The sequence below is a fragment of the Saccopteryx leptura genome, chromosome X (genome assembly GCF_036850995.1).
Source record: "Saccopteryx leptura isolate mSacLep1 chromosome X, mSacLep1_pri_phased_curated, whole genome shotgun sequence".
NCBI classification, from domain to species: Eukaryota; Metazoa; Chordata; class Mammalia; order Chiroptera; family Emballonuridae; genus Saccopteryx; species Saccopteryx leptura.
Genome location: NC_089516.1, coordinates 43461443 through 43480730, shown reverse-complemented (window position 1 = coordinate 43480730; position 19288 = coordinate 43461443). Strand labels below are relative to the sequence as shown.

The following is a 19288-nucleotide window of genomic DNA, read 5'->3' as shown; positions in this document are numbered from 1 at the left end:
GGAGACGGAACCGGGTGGCAAGCAATTTAAAACTTATGAAATATTTCTTTTTGGAATTTTCCACTTAATATTTTCAGATGGCGGTTAATCTTGGGTAACTGAAACAGCAGAAAGTGAAACCGTTCCCGTGGGGAGGGGGATGGCTACTGTAGTTTCATTTTACAGAGGAGGAAACTAAGAGGCAAGTCATGTAATCTAACGATGGTACATTTAGAAGGTTGTGCTAGAGACGAGCTAAAGAGCTGAGACACAACCCTAGATCCTTTGTGTTAAAGCGACTGCCCTTAACTTTTACACTTTTACAATCTAGAAGATGAATTCTGCCTTAAATGAATAACTCTCCATCCTGCCCTCCCAACACACGCGCGCGCACACACATAAGATAATATTTCTTGACATACTTGGAAGAGCCCACCCGAACGTAGGCGGAAGAACTACAACTCCTAGCAGCCACTGTTAGCTCATGCCTGAGCTCATATCCGCACCAGGAAGTAAGCCCTGTGCTTCATTCGCTGTCAAAACTACATTTCCCGGCTCTCCAGTGGCAGTCGGTGACACTCCTTGGACTGAGAGCGCAGAGCTGTTTCAACAGCTGCGCCTCCCTTGTTCGCTTGCTCGGACCCGGCCCTGGACGAGCCCCAGAATCGGACACAGCTTCACCATGGAGGAGGCAGACCGAATCCTCATCCACTCGCTGCGCCAGGCCGGCACGTAAGGACATAGCCCCCGCCCATCCCGGAATGCCCATATCCGGGACTCCAAAACTCCGGACCAGTCACCCGGGAACCTTAAAACTCTGGACCTTATCTCCAGGTCTCTAACTTCCAGGATTCTAAACCTCCATTCCCCTTACACACGCGCGCGCGAACGCGCGCGCGCGCGCACACACGCACACACTTTGACATCAAGGGGCCTCCCAACAAGGACACAGACACCTTGAGACTTTAAAACGTCGAAATTTCAAGATCTGGGACCTCGATATATGTGGGTCTTGAAACCACTACCTTAGGACCCTGATACATGGAGATTCGAAGACAGCAGTGTCCTGAGTTCCAGGGAACTTAAAATCCCCCAGGACCCTAGCACTAGGGAATCCAAAAACCCTGGGACTTGATGTCTGGGAACCTTCAAACCCGGTTTCCCAGCCGTAGGGTTTTTAAAATCCCGAGACCCTAAAATATGGCAGCCTCAATCCTTGATGACCCTGACACACGGGACTCCTGCATTTGAGGGCCCTTAAAAACCTAGGGTGCCAACATCTAGGGAGCCTGATTTCCTGATTGCTTGAAATGAGGTGGTCTTAATATCCAGAGATCTTGAATTCAGGGATGCTGACATTTGAAACTTCTGAAAACCCCAACCTCCCAACATGCAGACTCAAAACCCAAGCAGCTCAATATCCAGAGGCCCCTGATATTCAGGGAACATTATATCTGGGTACCCAGAAATCCAGACTATGCCACATGGGCCCCTTGCCTTCCTCAGAAATTTGGGGCTTTTAAGCATAGGGAAATTTGAGATTTTCTGTTCAGATCCCTTCCATTCACTGTTCTCCTACACCAAGTTCTTAGGACCTGAGGATATCCTCGATTCTTAGGTTTCCAAATGGAAATCACATTTATCAACACCCAGGACCTGCATGACCCATGGTCACTCTCCGCACCCCCTTCTCAGTACTAGGGCTTCCAGAATGCAGCCCAGTCCAGCCTGATCCCTGTTTTTGGGTTGCTCCCCACATTGAACCTGGCCCCTTTTTTCTTCAGGGCAGTTCCTCCAGAAGTGCAGACCCTGCGAGCTTTTACCACTGAGCTGGTTGTGGAAGCTGTTGTTCGCTGCCTGCGTGTGATTAACCCTGCTGTGGGCTCCAGCCTTAGCCCCCTCCTGCCTCTCGCCATGTCCGCCCGTTTCCGCCTGGCCATGAGCCTGGCTCAGGCCTGCATGGTGAGTGCCCTCCTCCCTAAATACACAGCCTCTTCCTTCCTCCTTCACAAAGTCACCAGGCTCCTTTGAAACTCTTGCCTTTCCTCTCCGCCGCCTCCTTTTGTGGCTTAGCAGTGAAGCTTCTGGCTCTCTGGTCAAACTGCCTGAGTAGCTCAGATCCTCACTGCACCACTTGCGAACTGTGTGACCCTAACTCTTTTGGCCTTAGTTTCCTTATTTGTGAAATTGAGATGATAAAATTCGGGTTGTTATGAGCATTAAGAATTGAACCAGTTTGGCCTGACCTGTGGTAGCGCAGTGGATAAAGCGTCAACCTGGAAACACTGAGGTTGCCAGTTCAAAACCTTGGGCTTGCCTGGTCAAGGCACATATGGGAGTTGATGCTTCCTGCTCCTCCCCCTTCTCTCTCTCTCTCTCTCTCTCTCTCTCTCTCCCCCCCCCTCCTCTCTAAAATGAATAAATTAAAAAAAAAAAAAGAATTGAACCAGTTTGTACCTGGGCTGCCTCAGGTTCCTGTATTTTCAGCTTAGCATCAAGATTTTTACCCCCTGTGAAATCCATGTTACCAGTTTCAAAAAAAGCCTTGCTTGGTTCACATGTTCATTCCTAAATTAACCACTGTGTATTCTACATTTCATTTTCTTTTCTGTTTTAAGTGAGAGAGAGATAGAGATGAAGGAAGAGAGAGAGATGAGAAGCATCAGCTCATAGTTGTGGCACCTTATTTGTTCATTGATTGCTTTCTCATATGTGCCTTGACTGGGGAGCTGCAGCTGAGCCAGTGACCCCTTGCTCAAGCCAGCGACATTGGGCTCAAGCAAGTGACCATAGGGTCATGTCTATGATCCCACACTCAAGCTGGTTACCCCACACTCAACTCAAGGCAGCGACCTTGGGGCTTTGAACCTGGGTGTTGAGCATCCCAAGCCAATGCTCTATCCACTGCACCACCATCTGGTCAGGCAATCACTGTGTATTCTAGTTAGCCCAGGCAGATCACATGGTCATCTACAGGGCACTGTGATTAGCTGCTTCTTCAGGATCACATGGAGTTGGGGAACAGATGGTTACCCAAAGGAAGATGTATGCTGGCTAACTGAAAACAGTGTCTCTGCAAGAACACTGCCCTGTGGCAGCCATACATATCCTGCCTCTCATGAGAATTCCAAAACTGTCTCTACCTGGATAATGTGCCTTCTTTTTATTTTAATGTTTTAATTTAATTTAATTATTTATTTATTTATTCATTTTTTTTAGAGAGGAGAGAGAGAGGAGAGACAGAGAGAGAGAAGGGGGGGGGAGGAGCTGGAAGCATCAACTCCCATATGTGCCTTGACCAGGCAAGCCTAGGGTTTCGAACTGGCGACCTCAGCATTTCCAGGTCAACGCTTTATCCACTGCGCCACCACAGGTCAGGCCAGATAATGTGCCTTCTGATGAAGCACTTATACCTTTGCAGTATAGACCTGTGTCCAGTTACTAATCCAAGGGCTCCCAGTAATGTCATTTCTCCTGGTTTAGTAGCTCTGTGACTTTGGGCCAGTCTCTTAATTTTATTCATTCATTCATTCATTCATTCATTCATTCATTTATGAGAGAAAGGAAGGGGGAGAGAGAAAAACATCAATTTGTTGTTTTACTTATTTATACATTCATTGGTTGATTCTTGTATGTGCTCTGACCCGGGATGTAACCCACAACCTTGGCTAAGGAGACGCCACTCCAACCAACTGAGCTACTCAGCCAGGGCTTAATTTCTTTGAGCCTAATTTTCCTCATGTATAAAGTGGGTGTAATAGTTGTACTTACACATAGAGTTGCTATAAGGATTAAAAATGACTTAATATATTTCCCTGGCCTGATAGCTTGGTTGGTTAGAGCAATTGTTCTGAAGCACAGAGGTTGCCAGTTTGATCCCTGGTCAGGGCACATACAGGAACAGATCAGTGTTCCCGTTTCTCTCTTTCTCCCTTTCTCTCTTTCTAAAATCTATAAAATAAAATAAAAATATTTAAAAAATAAAACTGAGTTAATGTATGAAAAACTGGATTATAATAAGCTTTATGTAAGTGGTATTACTATTGTTGAGTAGTCCTGGTTTGGCTGATTGCATTCTAGCAAGCTGTGGCTACAAAATGAATGTAAATACATCCAGCATACCCTGTATAGGGTGGTAGACAGTCAACAGAGTAACTACAGTGAACGCTTCCACTTAGAGCCAGGAGAGACGATGGTCAGATTTCTTGAATTTGGCCCTTACTTTTGCAGTATCTATGTCTTAGCAATAGGCCTCAGATCTCTGCCCATCCCTTAGCTCTCAGGAGTTCTCAGGTTCTTCCGGCTGGGAGCCTGTCCCTTGGCCAGGGGCTGTGTTCTCAAGGATGGCTCTTGATAAGGGGGAAGTTATTTCCTGTTTGGCTAAGAGCGTGCATAGAGGGAGGTGTTAAGGAGGGTCTGGGAGATCAGGCTTCCCCAGTTCTCTGTTCCTCATTTCTCTCAGTGCTATCTCCCGCTGAATTTTATGTTTTTAAAAAATTATTTTATGTATTCATTAGAGAGAGAGAGAGAAGGGGGGAGGAGCAGGAAGCATCAACTCCCATATGTGCCTTGACTAGGCAAGCCCAGGGTTTCGAACTGGCGACCTCAGTGTTCCAGGTCGAGGCTTTATTCACTGCGCCACCAAAGAGCAGGCTGGATTTGATGCTGACCTACTTTTGCTTACACTAAATTTAGTGTTGGACTGAGTGTATGGCTTTTTCAGTGATTCAGAGTTTTGTGTGATTGGCCCCTGAGCCTCCACGAGGCTACAACAGGCAGAAAGGGTGTCTCTCTGTTTTTAACAAAATACCAAAGGCATTTTTATTTTCTAATGTTTATTTTATTGGTTTTAGAGAGAGGGAGGGAAAGAGACAGGAACATCTGTTCCTGTATGTGCCCTAAACCGTGATTGAACTGGCAACCTCTGTGCTTCGGTACCATGCTGTAACCAGCCGAGAGAGCGTCTCTTAATACAGCTGTGTGCTGCCTCTGCAGGCCACCTTTGTCAGCGCTCTCCCTTCTGGTGTCTGCCTCTTCATGTGCCCTACTGCCAACACTTTCTGCCACTCAGCCACCTCCATATTTTGGTGTCTATCACTTCACACACCCCACTCCTGGAATTAGTTTCTGAATCAGTCACTGCTCTTTGATTGTAGGTGTCAGGAAAAACCCGAAGTAAAGTAGCTTAAAAGCCAGTGATTTTCACACTTTTTTGACCGTGACCCTCCAAAATATATCTATCTTACGTCATGACCCAGTACACAAATATGCGTATAATAATGATGATTTCTCAGTGTATACTCTGTGCTAGGCACTGTGGTAACATGGTGTTAACTCATTTCTTATGATAACTTTCTGAGGTAGGTACCGTGAGTATCCCTTTTTTAAAAATGAGGAAAATGAGACACAGAGAGGCTAAGTGATTTGTCTGAGGTCATACAGTTGGTAAGAGGCAAAACTGAGATTTGAATTCAGGAAAGTCGGACCTCAGAGTCCATGCAGCTCCAGACCAACAGCGACTTTGGCAGAAAAAGGCTCTTTCTGGGCCCATTTCTCAGTCCCTACCCAGAACCCTGACGGGCTCTTTTATCCCTTAAAACAGCCTGTAGGGAGAGAAATACCAGCTCTATTTTACAGCTAGGAAACTGAGCTTCTAGGTGTTAAATAACCAGTCCTAGGTCTTATAGCCAGTAACTAGCATGGACTGAATTTCAACCCTGATGTTTTTTACTCCAAAGCCCGTAGTCTCTTTTTAAAAAGTTATTTATATTTTTGAGTAGGTTATTTTATTAATCAGGGTCCAGTCCAGAGACAGAAACACCAGCAGTAGTTTGAACAGAGACATCGTTTTTTTTTTAATGTTCATCTGGGCAACAGTGTATTCTAAGTGCCCGTAGCAATGTTCATTCTATCCACAGGTAAAAAAAAATTTTGATGGAACTATCCTTGTAATATTTATTTATTCACTTCATAAAACTCGTTATACTTTTGATGAAATACTACATTTTAATTCCCCCATGTTTGTTACTTCAGTAAACAAACATAGAACATAAAGAGAAAAAGTGCCAAACAACCAGGGGTTGACAAGCTATGATTTGTTTCAGTTTGTGTTATACCCAAAATTCCCCCTAGATAATTATGAATGACCTGGTGTTCCTGAACGATGAAACTAATAGGAAGCTAGGACACAATGAACCAAGTGAAATATAGATCTCAAGGGTTAATGTTGCAGTAATATAATGTTATAGTAATTAAATATATAGAAATATAAAAAATATGTAAGATATATAAAAGTACTTAAGGTATAATGTTAAGATTAATTAAGGAAATTAAATAAAGTTATGCCATCTGGATAGGAATTAATATAGTGTGTGCAGATGTGATAAACAGACTCTGACTTTGGAGCAGGGCCCAGTTAGTGTGTGTGTGAAGTTGTATGTAAATAAGAAGTGGCTTGGTGTCATAACTCTGTAGGTTAACATAAACAAGAAGCTTCCCTAGGAACATCTTAAAAGTGACTTGATGTAACATTTCAGTAGATTAACATAAAAAAGGCTTCCTGTGAGGAACTCCCAAAAAGGTGGTTTGAGGTGATAATCCTGTAAATTGACACCTGTTAGAAGGAGTTGGCTAGAAAAGGTGCTAAACTGAGGGACCCCCTGCTGCAGTAGTCGCCCAGACTCCAACGTTGATGCGGACTGTCTCCACGCCGCTTTGAGCTCTGACCAAAGACAGCGAGAGGAGCACGCCGACAAGGCCCCCTTAAGCTGTAAAGGATTTGTGAGTAATAAATTGCCTGAACAGAGACATCTTAATATAAAGAAGTGTAAACTAGGTAAAAGATGGTTAACTAGTGAAAGGGTAGAAGAGATCGTCAAGGTGTGACAGAAGTAGTGTGATACCTTGAGATGTCTTACTCACATACCAGCCATTCACGCCATTACCCCTACCTGTCTGCTCCAAGGGAATTACTTTGATTAGTGTCTTGTGTATTTTTCCTTTTTTTTTTTTTTTTTTTTTTAGTTAGAAGAGGGGAGGCCGAGACAGACGCGTCCCAACCTGTCCCAACCGGGATCCACCTGGCAAGCCCACTAGGGGATGATGCTCTCCCCATCTGTGGCCCTTGCTCCATTGCAACCAGAGCTATTTTTTAGTGCCTGAGGCGGAGGCCACGGAGACAACCTCAGCCCTCAGGCCAACTCACTCTAATCAAGCTATGTCTGCAGGAGGGGAGGAGAAGAGAGAGAGAGAGAGAGAGAGAGAGAGAGAGAGAGAGAGAACTGAGAGGGGGAGGGGTGTAGAAGCAGATGGGCACTTCTCCTGTGTACCCTGACCGGGAATCGAACCAAGGACATCCACATGCCGGGCCGCCAGCGCCCAGTTTTTTTTAAATGCAGATACAAGCAAGTATGAATATATATTCTATTTTTCTCTTTCTTATACAAAAGAAATCATACCTATTTTCTTAGTTTTTTTTTTCCTTTTCTTTTTCTTTCTTTTTTTTTTTTTTTTGAAGCTGGAAACGGGGAGAGACAGTCAGACAGACTCCTGCATGCGCCCGACCGGGATCCACCTGGCACGCCCACCAGGGGCAGGACACTCTGCCCACCAGGGGGCAATGCTCTGCCCCTCCAGGGCGTCGCTCTGCCGCAACCAGAGCCACTCTAGCGCCTGGGGCAGAGGCCAAGGAGCCATCCCCAGCACCCGGGCCATCTTTGCTCCAATGGAGCCTTGGCTGCGGGAGGGGAAGAGAGAGACAGAGAGGAAGGAGAAGGGGGTGGAGAAGCAAATGGGTGCCTCTCCTATGTGCCCTGGCCGGGAATCGAACCCGGGTCCCCCGCACGCCAGGCCGACGCTCTACCGCTGAGCCCACCGGCCAGGGCCTCTTAGTTTTTTTTTTAACCTAACAGTATATCCTGGAAATCATTTCATATCAAATACAGTAGTAGAGATCTTAACAGGTTTTTTCCCTTTATACAGCTGGATAGTACTCCATTTTATGTATGTACCATAGTTTATTCAGCCACTGTCCTATGCTTGGACATTTAGGGAATTTCCAATATTTTACAAAGAATGCTGCAATAAATAATCTTGTGCATATATATTCTTTAATTGTTGGAGGTGTCTCTTTCTGGTAAAATCCTCAAAGTAGGATTGCAAGGTGGATGGGTAAATGCATGAATGCATGTATAGTTTGTTTAGATTTTGCCTAACTGTCCTTACTGGGACTTCAATTTTGCATTCCCACCAGCAATGTATGAGAGAATGCCTATTTCCCCATAGCTTCTTCCACTGAGTGGATTGTCAGAATTTTGGATCCCCCCCCCCATTCAATAGATGAGAAATGGTATCTCAGTATAGTACCCTGCCAAGCTTTGTACCTTTAAAAAATTTTTAAATTTAAAGAAAAATGGAAATAGAACAGTGAATACTTGTTTACCCTTCTCCCAGCTTCCTAGGTTGTAACATTTTTCTCCATCCTTTTCTCTATAAACATATATACACACATATATATGCACACATACATACACACTTTTTTGCTGAACCATTTGAAAGTGACTTACATCATGACATTTAATACCAAAAACTGAATGTGCCTCTCCTAAGCAAAAAGACGTTCTCCAGCAAAACCACAATACAATGGTCACACCCATGAAATTGAATAGTGTCTAAGTCTAAGGTCTGGTATGTGGTTAAATTTCCCCAGTTGTTACAAAAGTATCCTTTACAGTTATTTTGTTAAACTGTAGAGTCTAATCAAGAATTATATTGTTACAGCTCTAATCCTAAATGTTGAACATTCCTCCTTTGCTTTTGTTTCTTTGTTGTTGTTGTTGTGTGTGTTTTGTGATGACAAAGTTTTTGAAACCTTCAGGCCGGTATTTTCCTGGAATGCCTCATAGTCTGAGTTGCTCTGCATGTTTTTTTCATGAGTAGATTCAGGTTTGGGGCAGGAACACTGCTCTAGAGGTAGTATCTTCCTCACTGTGTGCACTGCAAGGGAACATAGATAGCATCAGGTTGTCCTGGGTTGGTGATACTTTTGTGAAGTCTCTCATTGTGCCTTCAATTCATGTCTCTCTTGTAAGCAAGGTTAGACATACTTCCATATGTTTTTTGTTTGTTTGTTTGTTTGTTTTCTGAAGCCGGAAACGGGGAGGCAGTCAGACAGACTCCCGCATGCACCTGACCGGGATCCACCTGGCACACCCACCAGAGGGCAACGCTCTGCCCACCAGGGGGCGATGCTCTGCCCCTCCGGGGCGTTGCTCTGTCGCGACCAGAGCCACTCTAGTGCCTGGGGCAGAGTGCAAGGAGCCATCCCTAGCGCCCAGGCCATCTTTTGCTCCAATGGAGCCTTGGCTGCGGGAGGGGAAGAGAGAGACAGAGAGGAAGGAGAGGGGGAGGGGTGGAGAAGCAGATGGGCGCTTCTCCTGTGTACCCTGGCCAGGAATCGAACCCGGGACTTCCACACGCCAGGCCTACACTCTACCATTGAGCCAACCGGCCAGGGCCTTACTTCCATATGTTTAAGAGATGTTTTCATTTCTTTTTTTTGGGTAAACTGCTGTTTTTACCTTTTGTCTATTTTTCTGTTGCATTGCTGGTTGTTTTTGCTTTTTTATTTTTAGGCACTCTTTATTTACTATGATATGAGTTCCAAATACTTTGTTTTCCCAGCTTGTCATTACTTTTTTTGACTTGGTTTATTATATTTTTCCTTTAAAAATTGTATTTCTTGCCCTGGCTGGTTGGCTCAGCGGTAGAGCGTCGGCCTAGCGTGCGGAGGACCCGGGTTCAATTCCCAGCCAGGGCACACAGGAGAAGCGCCCATTTGCTTCTCCACCCCTCCGCCGTGCTTTCCTCTCTGTCTCTCTCTTCCCCTCCCGCAGCCAAGGCTCCATTGGAGCAAAGATAGCCCGGGTGTTGGGGATGGCTCTGTGGCCTCTGCCTCAGGCGCTAGAGTGGCTCTGGTCGCAACATGGCGACACCCAGGATGGGCAGAGCATCGCCCCCTGGTGGGCATGCCGGGTGGATCCCAGTCGGGCGCATGCGGGAGTCTGTTTGACTGTCTCTCCCTGTTTCCAGCTTCAGAAAAATGAAAAGAAAAAAAAAATTATATTTCTTCTCATACTCAGAAATACCCATCTTCTCTTTCATGGTCTCTGGATTTTTGAGCCATGGTTAGAAAGGCTAGAGCTTTGATCTTATTTCTTGCTCTCTGTAACTAACTGGAATCACTCTGTGGCTCCTCCTGAGAGGCTTAGAGGCCTTGAGAGGCCAAGGAGAGGTTTGGAGGGTGGTGGTTGGTGAGAAAGTGGGAGCATTTAGGGTCTAGGCCTGGGTCTCCTTGGGCAGGAAGAGCCTGCTGGCCTGACTGATAGGGGCCCCCTCCCTAACCCCTAGGACCTAGGCTATCCTTTGGAGCTTGGCTATCAGAACTTCCTCTACCCCAGTGAGCCTGACCTCCGGGACCTGCTTCTCTTCTTGGCTGAGCGTCTACCTACTGATGCCTCCACGGATGCAGACCAGCCTGCAGGTATGTGGTACCCGGAGCATGGTAAGAGTGAGGGGAGAGGGCGGCATTCGTGGGTGTTACACGGGCTGAGAGAAGTGGAGATGGTCAAGTGGTGGCCGGATAGGAGGTGGGGGTATGTGTATCTGGGAGAGCTAGATGGGAGGATTGGGGCTGGGAGAGGGGATGCAGGGCAGGGGGAAGGGGCCAGGACTTGGGCTAAACCAAACCAGGTGGTGAATGGTGCTGGGAGGGCTCTCTGTGCTGCTCACTTCCTCATCTACGCTGTTCTAACCCCTCTGTGCCCCTCACATATGCCAGGTGCACTCAGCCTCAGGGCCTTTGTATTTGTTGGGTTATTCTCCCCCCACATTGTCTCTTGGTTTCTGATCACTGAGGGAGACCTGCCTCGAACTGCCTTAGTTAAAATGACATCCTCCTCTCGACAGTCCTTATCCTCCGTTCCTGGTCACCCCTGACAGTTGTCTGTATCATCCCTAGGACCTTAGTTATGATCTTCCCTACCAGCCTGCTGGCTTCAGGAGGGCAGGATGTTTGTTCACTGAGATATCCTGAGAGTCTAGAGTAGTGACTGGTATGTAGTAGGTACTCAGTCAGTGTTTGTTGAATGACTGAGTGTGAGTTTGATAGCTAGATAGATGTGCATCTCTGGGAGAGGGGTCAGGGAGCTGCTTTCCCATGGTCTGTATTTTTGAAGTTGTGGCACTGTCACTTGAATGACACTTCCTCCCCTCTCCCCATAGGTGACTCAGCTATCCTTTTCCGGGCCATTGGGAGCCAAATTCGGGACCAGCTGGCCCTACCTTGGGTTCCACCCCTCCTTCGCACTCCTAAGCTACAGCACCTCCAGGTGAGACCCTCAGCTCATGTTGATCTTTGCTTGTCCCTGCCTGGCTTTCCTTGTCCCCATCTGTGTGCTCAGGTTTTTGGCCCCATCCCACCAGTGCCCTCCATCACAGTTCATTCTAGAGCAGGGGTCCCCAAACCTTTTACACAGGGGGCCAGTTCACTGTCCCTCAGACCGTTGGAGGGCCGCCACATACAGTGCTCCTCTCACTGACCACCAATGAAAGAGGTGCCCCTTCCGGAAGTGCGGAGGGGGGCCGGATAAATGGCCTCAGGGGGCCGCAGTTTGGGGACGCCTGTTCTAGAGGCTCTGATTCTGCTCTCCCACCAGGGCTCGGCTTCCCAGAAGCCTTTCCATGCCAGTCGGCTGGTCCTACCTGACTTGAGTTCCAAAGGAGGTGAGTATGAGACTGTGGGGAGGTACTGGGGAGAAGAGTAGAGGCGGGTGACTGTGTGGCCAGGTGGGAGGGCTGGCTGACTCTGTTCCCGCTTCCAGAGCTCCGGGAGTTCCAGGCAAGCTCCCTGTTACTACCAGCCCCTACCCAGGTGCCTCAGCCTGCTAGGAGGGTGGCCTCGCTCCTTGAATGCCATGCCATCCAGCTGTGCCAGCACATGGGCCGGGACCACCCTGGGGACAAGGACTGGGTCCACGGGGCATCCCGCCTCCCCACCCAGGTACTGCCCAATGCTTGGTCCCTGCTGCAGAGAACCCTGCTCATTGTTGCTCCCATTTTATCTCCCATTCTACTCTGCTCCTCTCCTTTATCCACTTAGTCCCTCTCTTTCATCATCTCCCCTCTGTGTGTCTCTACCTGGCTCCTCACCTGCAAGAATATTGGAGTCAGAAAAGCTGTGGACAAGTCAATATCCTCATTCAGAGTCTCAGTTTCTTGTTTTAAGACACGGGTGGTGACAGTGCTCTGCGTTTGACTAAAACACGTGCGTGAGGCTCCTAGCAGCCATAGCCGCCAGGCTCTGCTTCGTCCTCCCTGTTTCTGCTACCTTCCTTCCGCTCCTAAGTCTCTTCCTCTTTCTCGCTCTCTGCCATTGTCAGCGGTGCTCATTCCTCCTGTCTCAAGAGCTCTGCATGATCTCTTCCGGTCACCTTCTCGTTCTGTGGTTTTGCTGCCTCTCTTTCTTACCCTCTGTTCCTCATTTCGGTGCTGTGTCCCTCCACTCTATCCCCGTGTCTGTCCCCTCTTCCCTCTACCTACTTTTGCCACTGTCTCTTTCTGTCTCTCCTAAATCCCCCACTGCCATGTGTTCCATCTTTATCTCTGTCTTTTTTAAACTTTTAGAAAATTTCAAACACAGAAGTAGAGAGAATATTCTAATGAATCCTATGTACCGGTCACCCACCTTCAACTATAAGCATTTTGCCAATCTTTCTTCGTCTAGCCTCCCCGAATTTTTTCTGCATTATTTTATTTTTTATTTTTCTTTGTTTTCTTTTTTTATTTATTCATTTTAGAGAGGAGAGGGAGAGACAGAGAGAGAGAGAGAGAGAGAGAGAGAGGGGAGAGAGCGAAGGGGGGAGGAGCAGGAAGCATCAACTCCCATAAGTGCCTTGACCAGGCAAGCCCAGGGTTTTGAACCGGTGACCTCAGCATTTCCAGGTCGACACTTTATCCACTGTGCCACCACAGGTCTGGCTGCTTTATTTTAAAGCAAATCCCAGATACCATGTCATTTTAACCCTAAATACTTAAGCATTTGTCTCTTAACTCATAAGGGCATTCACTTTTTAAAAAAATTGATTTGAGAGAGGGGGGGGAAGGGAGAGAGAGGGAGGAGAGAGATGAGAAGCATCAACTCATAGTTGCTTCACTTTTTTTTAGTTGTTCACTGAGCTTCTTATGTGTGCCTTGACCAGGAGGCTCAAGCCAAGCCAGTGACCCCTTGCTCAAGCCAGTGACCTTTGGGTTCAAGCCAGCGACCTTGAGATCAAGTCAATGATCCTGTGCTCAAGCCAGCAACGCTGTACTTTAAGCTGGCAAGTTCGCAGTCAAGTCCACAAGCTTGCACTCTAGCCAGCAAACCTCAGGGTTTCAAACCAGGGACCTCAGCGTCCCGGGTCGACACTGTGCCACAACCAGTCAGGTGCGGTGTTCACTTTTTAATGTAACCCCTGGGCCATTTCACACTTAACAGAATTAACATTGCTCTCTTAATACTGTTCATAATCAGATTTCCTCAGTTGTCTTAAAACTACCCCCATTCTTATTTCTCTTTTATTTCTCCTCTCTGCCTCCACCCCTTTCTTTGCTCAGCACCTCTGACTCTGTCTCTGTTCTGTCCCCACATATCCTCTCCATGTTACTCTCTGATTTGGGGGCTGCAGGCTTACTTCTCTGCCTTACCATATTCTCCCCTGGTGTGAGGAGTGAGGAGTAAGTAGGCGGAGAAAAGCATGGCTGAGGAGGAGGGCCCTCATCCTGGGGGAGCTCCCAGACCAGTGGGCCAGGTCTGGGGCCCCGTTGGTGGAAGCGGCTGGAGGGTATGATTTGTCCTTAGCACTCTGTCAGGTAGCTTCATAGAAGAGGCAGGGCTTCAGGGGTCCCCAAACTTTTTACACAGGGGGCCAGTTCACTGTCCCTCAGACCATTAGAGGGCTCCCACATACAGTGCTCCTCTCACTGACCACCAATGAGAGAGTTGCCCCTTCTGGAAGTGCGGTGGGAGCTGGATAAATGGCCTTAGGGGGCCAAATTGCGGCCTGCAGGCCGTAGTTTGGGGACGCCAGCCACTGTCCCATTTGCCTCACCCTCTGCTTTCAGGAGGATACGCGGGCTCATCATCAGCGGCTGCAGAAGCACCTGGCTGAGCACCTGCGTCAGGCCTGGGGCCAGCCGGGACCCCCACAACAAGCTCGAGACCTGGGAGAGCTGCTGCAGGCCTGGGCTTCTGGGACCAGGACCAGTGCTCCCAAGGGCTCCCGCTTCACACATTCAGAGAAGTTCACCTTCCATCTGGTGGGTGGGCCTGAGTGCACATTGGGCCTGCTGATGGGGTCAAGGCTGGCTTGGAGGGTTACTTTATTTTTTTTTTATTTTTTTTTATTTTTATTTTTTGTATTTGTATTTTTCTGAAGCTGGAAACGGGGAGAGACAGTGAGACAGACTCCCGCATGCGCCCGACCGGGATCCACCCAGCACGCCCACCAGGGGCGATGCTCTGCCCACCAGGGGGCGATGCTCTGCCCCTCTGGGGTGTCTCTCTGCCGCGATCAGAGCCACTCTAGCGCCTGGGCAGAGGCCAAGGAGCCATCCCCAGCGCCCGGGCTATCTTTGCTCCAATGGAGCCTTGGCTGCGGGAGGGGAAGAGAGAGACAGAGAGGAAGGGGGGGTGGAGAAGCAAATGGGCGCTTCTCCTATGTGCCCTGGCCGGGAATCGAACCCGGGTCCCCCGCACGCCAGGCCGACGCTCTACCGCTGAGCCAACCGGCCAGGACCTTGGAGGGTTACTTTATATACAAACGCCACACTTGATCCACACAGGTGCCTTTGTTCCCACCAGATACGGCCTTTTCTCACTAGGGGCTAGTACCCAAGGGGATCTACTGGCTTCTCGGGGACTTCAACGGAGAAAAGGTGGAGGGGTGTTCTTTTTGAAAACTTCAGGCTTTCCTAGGAAATTTCCTCTGGACATATCTTCTCTCCTTGGATGGTCACCCAGAGAGGCATTCATCCTTCTCATGGGCAGTTGGGGCTTCAGAGATGGGGCAGGTGAACAGGAGCTTTCAGGGTCAGGAAAGTTTCTTTATGAGCAAACATTCTAGTCTGATGTTGCAGATAATGCCTTGATCTTTATATAGTCACAGGCTGATAGTCATCAGCAATTGAGTGGCATAGGTATGGTGCTGGGAGGGTGCTTGTGGGGGGTGTTGAGGCTGGCCTATGAGGGGCAAGGCCTTCCTTGACAGCCAGGATGCTCCCTGCTCACTCCCCTAGGAGCCTGAGGCCCAGGCAGCCCAGGTTTCAGAAGTGCTAGCTACCTCCCGGTGGTCTGAACAGGTGAGTGGAACAGTGAGGGGTGGCATAGGCCTTTGCCTGTTTACTGGGCCAGACACCCCCATCCTGACTGGCCTTGTTCGTCCCAGGACACGTTGGCAGCTCAGGAGCAAGAGCTGGAGGCCCTTTGGGAGCAGCTCGAGGGAGTGAACCGCAACATTGAAGAGGTTGAAGCCAACATGAAGACGTTGAGAACTGGCCTTGTGCAGGTGGGCGTGGCAAAGGGGCTGCCATCTGGGGTCAGATTACAAGTGTGGCCTGGAGGGCATTAGGGGACTTGAGGGGGATAAGAGGTACTTCGTAGAGGTCTGCAGATGTCAGAAGGGTCCATGGGGGCCTTTGGGGATGTGTGGTGCTCTTGAGGGTTCAGGAGAGTCAGTGGGAATGAAAGAGGGATGCGTGCTTGCAGGACTGGGACCTGTAGCGGTGGGAGGTGCCTGTGGGTATTAGTGAGGCCTGTGGGTGTCTGTGAGAATTAGGAGATGTGTGTGCATCTCTGGGCATCTGTAGGGCATGATGGGTCTGTACAAGCAGGAGCTTGTGGGGCTCATCAGGGCTCTTGGGGGTCAGCGAGGAGGTGGAGGGGTCATAGGGGCCTGTGGGTACATGTTGCTGCTTACAGGTCTCTGTCGCTATCAGGAGAGGATTAAGGGGAGATAGGGGCTAGAGAGGTATGTCGTCTGTCGGGGCTTGGTCTAGGCCAGGGCTTTCGAGGCTTGGTGTGGGTTGGGAGCCTGTGGTGTGTGTTTGAATTCCCATACTGACTGGTATGGGGAGTCCTGGGGTACCAGGTGGAGACCAAGTGTCGGCAGAGTGAGCTCAGCATGGCAGACAGGGAGCAGGCCCTGCGACTGAAGAGCCAGGCGGTGGAGCTGCTGCCAGATGGGGCCGCCAACCTCGCCAAGCTGCAGGTGGGGCTGGTGCTGGAACTGGAACAGGAGGGTCAGAGCTGGAAGGGCCCAGCCTGTGTGACATGTTCCCTCCTCCCACCATTCCCAGCTCGTGGTAGAAAGTAGTGCACAGCGGGTTATCCATTTGGCGGGCCAGTGGGAAAAGCACAGGGTCCCGCTCCTTTCTGAGTACCGCAACCTCCGAAAGCTCCAGGATTGCAGAGAGGTAGGTGGTGGGGTCCTGAGCTGTGCGTGGGGGGCAGGTTTGGCGCTTTCCTAGGGGGCCATCCCCACGCTCTGCTCACAGCCCTCTACCCATGGGGTCATGGCAGCTGGAATCTTCTCGACGGCTGGCAGAGATCCAGGAGCTGCACCAGAGTGTTCGGGCAGCTGCCGAGGAGGCCCGCAGGAAGGAGGAGCTCTATAAGCAGCTGGTAAGGCCCATGCTGGGGCCCCAGGTGGCTCAGAGTGGGTGGGGTATGGGTCCCTGGGGAGTGCCTGCTGTGTCTCTCCCTAGATGTCTGAGCTGGAGACCCTGCCCAAAGACGTGTCCCGGCTGGCCTATACCCAGCGCATCCTTGAGATTGTGGGCAACATACGGAAGCAGAAGGAAGAGATCACTAAGGTTCGCTGCCATGGCTGTGGAGGGTGGGTTCTACGGGCAGATACGCCCAAAGGGCAGATGTGCACAGCACGGCTACACAGGGACCCCACATCGTCTGATAGGCAGAGATGTTTGACCATACCGTGACTCAGAACAGTCCCACACAGTCTACTCTAGCCACCCCTGACATAGTGACATAGGCCTGTCTCTTTTTTTTTTAAGTGAGAGAAGAGGAGATAGACTTCCACATACATCCCACCTGGGGTCCACCCTGTGACCCCTGTCTGGGGCTGATGCTGTGCCCATGTGGGGTCATGCTGGCAACCTAGCTATTTTAAGTGCCTGAGGTGGAGGCCCCATGGAGCCATCCTCAGCACCTGGGGTGATGTGGCTTGAACCAATTGAGCCATGGCTGCAGAAGGGGAAGAGATAGAGAAGGGGGAGAAGGGGAGGTGGAGAAGCAGAAGGTCAGGTGGAGAAGCAGATGGTCACTTCTCCTGTGTGCCCTGACTGGGAATCGAACCTGGGACTTCCACATGCTGGGTGGACACTCTACCACTGAGCCAACCAGCCAGGGCCATAGGCCCTGTTTCAATGTGAGTGTATGCATATGAATGTCCTAGCTGGTCAGCCACCCCACCCCAGACATAGGCTCATCGGCCTGCTCTCTGCCAGATCTTGTCTGACACAAAGGAGCTTCAGAAGGAAATCAACTCCCTGTCTGGGAAGCTGGACCGGACATTTGCGGTGACTGATGAGCTTGTGTTCAAGGTGTGGGGCAGGCTGGGCCAGGTGGAGGGGTGGTGTGGGGCTGGACTGCTGCCTGCCCATCTGCTCATGGGCTGACTTGGGCCTGGGCCCTGTGCTGGCCCTGTAGATCCACTGATGCTTGAGCCTGGCTTTGCTCCATGGAGGATGAAGTTATGGGGGTGGGAGAGGGTGGCCTTGTGGGGTCCTGGAGGTGGTGTGAAGTGGGCTAGGGTTGGGGGCAGCCCACTGATACCTTTGAGGTCCTTTCTGTTTGGTCAGGATGCCAAGAAGGATGATGCTGTTCGGAAGGCCTACAAGTATCTAGCTGCTCTGCATGAGGTAAGGGGAGAAGCATGCTTTGGGGCAGGGGTCCCCAAACTACGGCCCGCGGGCTGCAATGCGGCCCCCTGAGGCCATTTATCCAGCCCCCACTGCACTTCTGGAAGGGGCACCTCTTTCATTGGTGGTCAGTGAGAGGAGCCCTGTATTTGGCAGCCCTCCAATGGTCTGAGGGACAGTGAACTGGCCCCCTGTGTAAAAAGTTTGGAGACCCCTGCTTTGGGGGCTAGCTGAGGAGGGGACAGTTTGGGGTGCAAGCCTTTCTTTCTGCTGTCCCCAGAACTGCAGCCAGCTTATCCAGACCATCGAGGACACAGGCACTATCATGCGGGAGGTTCGAGACCTTGAGGAGCAGGTGAGGCCTGGGGGTGGGAGGGGAAACCAAGGCAGGCCAGGGGAAAGCTCCTTGGTGTGTGCCAAGACAGGCTCTGGAAGCAGACCCCCTGGAGTCTCTGCCCTGCTCTTAGCCGGGCACTGGACTTAGGGCATGCCACTGGCCTACTCTGACCTCTGGCTTCCACCAGGGCGGTTCTCATGCCTGCCTCCCAGGACCATTGGCAGACACTTCAGCTTGAGCATGTGGTGGGTAATCCTGCCACATAGCAAACGATGCTTTCGGTGCAAGGATGGCACATGCAAAGGCCTGGAAGCGAGACAAAGCAGGCTATTTTTGAGGGTGGGGTGGGAGGAGCCCAGGAAGGACCCTGAGTGGCTATAACGGAGCAGTGAGCAGGAGCTGGGAAAGAGGCCCTGTTTGCTGAAGGCATGCCATTCATGTTGCCTAGATCGAGACGGAGATGGGCAAGAAAACCCTCAGCAACCTGGAGAAGATCCAAGAGGACTACCGGGCCCTTCGCCAGGAGAATGCTGGCCTCCTGGGGCGGGTCCGCGAGACCTGAGGGCCCCCGGCAGAGGCCTCCTGGGGCGGGTCTGCGAGACCTGAGGGCCCCCGGCAGAGGCCTCCTGGGGCGGGTCCGCGAGACCTGAGGGCCCCCGGCAGAGGCCTCCTGGGGCGGGTCCACGAGACCTGAGGGCCCCCGGCAGAGGTCTCCCCACCTCAGGCTTCAGCAGGGATTTGGGGTAGTGGAGGCGATAGCCAAGTACTCGCCCCAGTTGCTTCCTGTGTTTGCTGCCCAGTCCCTCCAGCTGCAGTGACTCCTGGCCACCTGACCCCCACCCTTACCTGGGCCGAACATCCAGACAGTGGGAGCTTGACTGCAGTTTATTGGGGAGAGTACTGGGCCTTGGGGCCTTGGATCCCAAATAAATGAGGGGTTCTGTCTGCAGTCTAAGCTGAGGCATGGATGGGCACAGGGTTCAGGGTGGGTCAGAG

At 50.3% G+C, this 19288-nt stretch overlaps 1 protein-coding gene across 1 annotated transcript; it reads left to right on the top strand.

The window, feature by feature from the left end:
- Nucleotides 1-524: 524 nt before the first annotated feature.
- CCDC22 (coiled-coil domain containing 22) lies at nucleotides 525-19241 on the top strand. Its single transcript, XM_066356817.1, has 17 exons — nucleotides 525-711; nucleotides 1764-1941; nucleotides 10387-10519; nucleotides 11260-11366; nucleotides 11694-11760; nucleotides 11859-12037; nucleotides 14140-14334; nucleotides 15313-15375; nucleotides 15462-15581; nucleotides 16164-16283; nucleotides 16372-16488; nucleotides 16595-16696; nucleotides 16780-16887; nucleotides 17542-17637; nucleotides 17896-17955; nucleotides 18236-18310; nucleotides 18741-19241. The coding sequence occupies exons 1-17, from the start codon at nucleotides 662-664 to the stop codon at nucleotides 18852-18854; spliced, it is 1884 nt and encodes a 627-aa protein (XP_066212914.1). The 5' UTR covers nucleotides 525-661; the 3' UTR covers nucleotides 18855-19241.
- Nucleotides 19242-19288: the final 47 nt, after the last annotated feature.

Bases quoted from the DNA above. Each gene is read 5' to 3' on its own strand.
- CCDC22 (XM_066356817.1), top strand. From the start codon at position 662: ATGGAGGAGGCAGACCGAATCCTCATCCACTCGCTGCGCCAGGCCGGC. The intron at 15,376-15,461 runs GTGAGTGGAACA...TGTTCGTCCCAG, and splicing joins CCTCCCGGTGGTCTGAACAG to GACACGTTGGCAGCTCAGGA. The intron at 17,956-18,235 runs GTAAGGGGAGAA...TGCTGTCCCCAG, and splicing joins ATCTAGCTGCTCTGCATGAG to AACTGCAGCCAGCTTATCCA.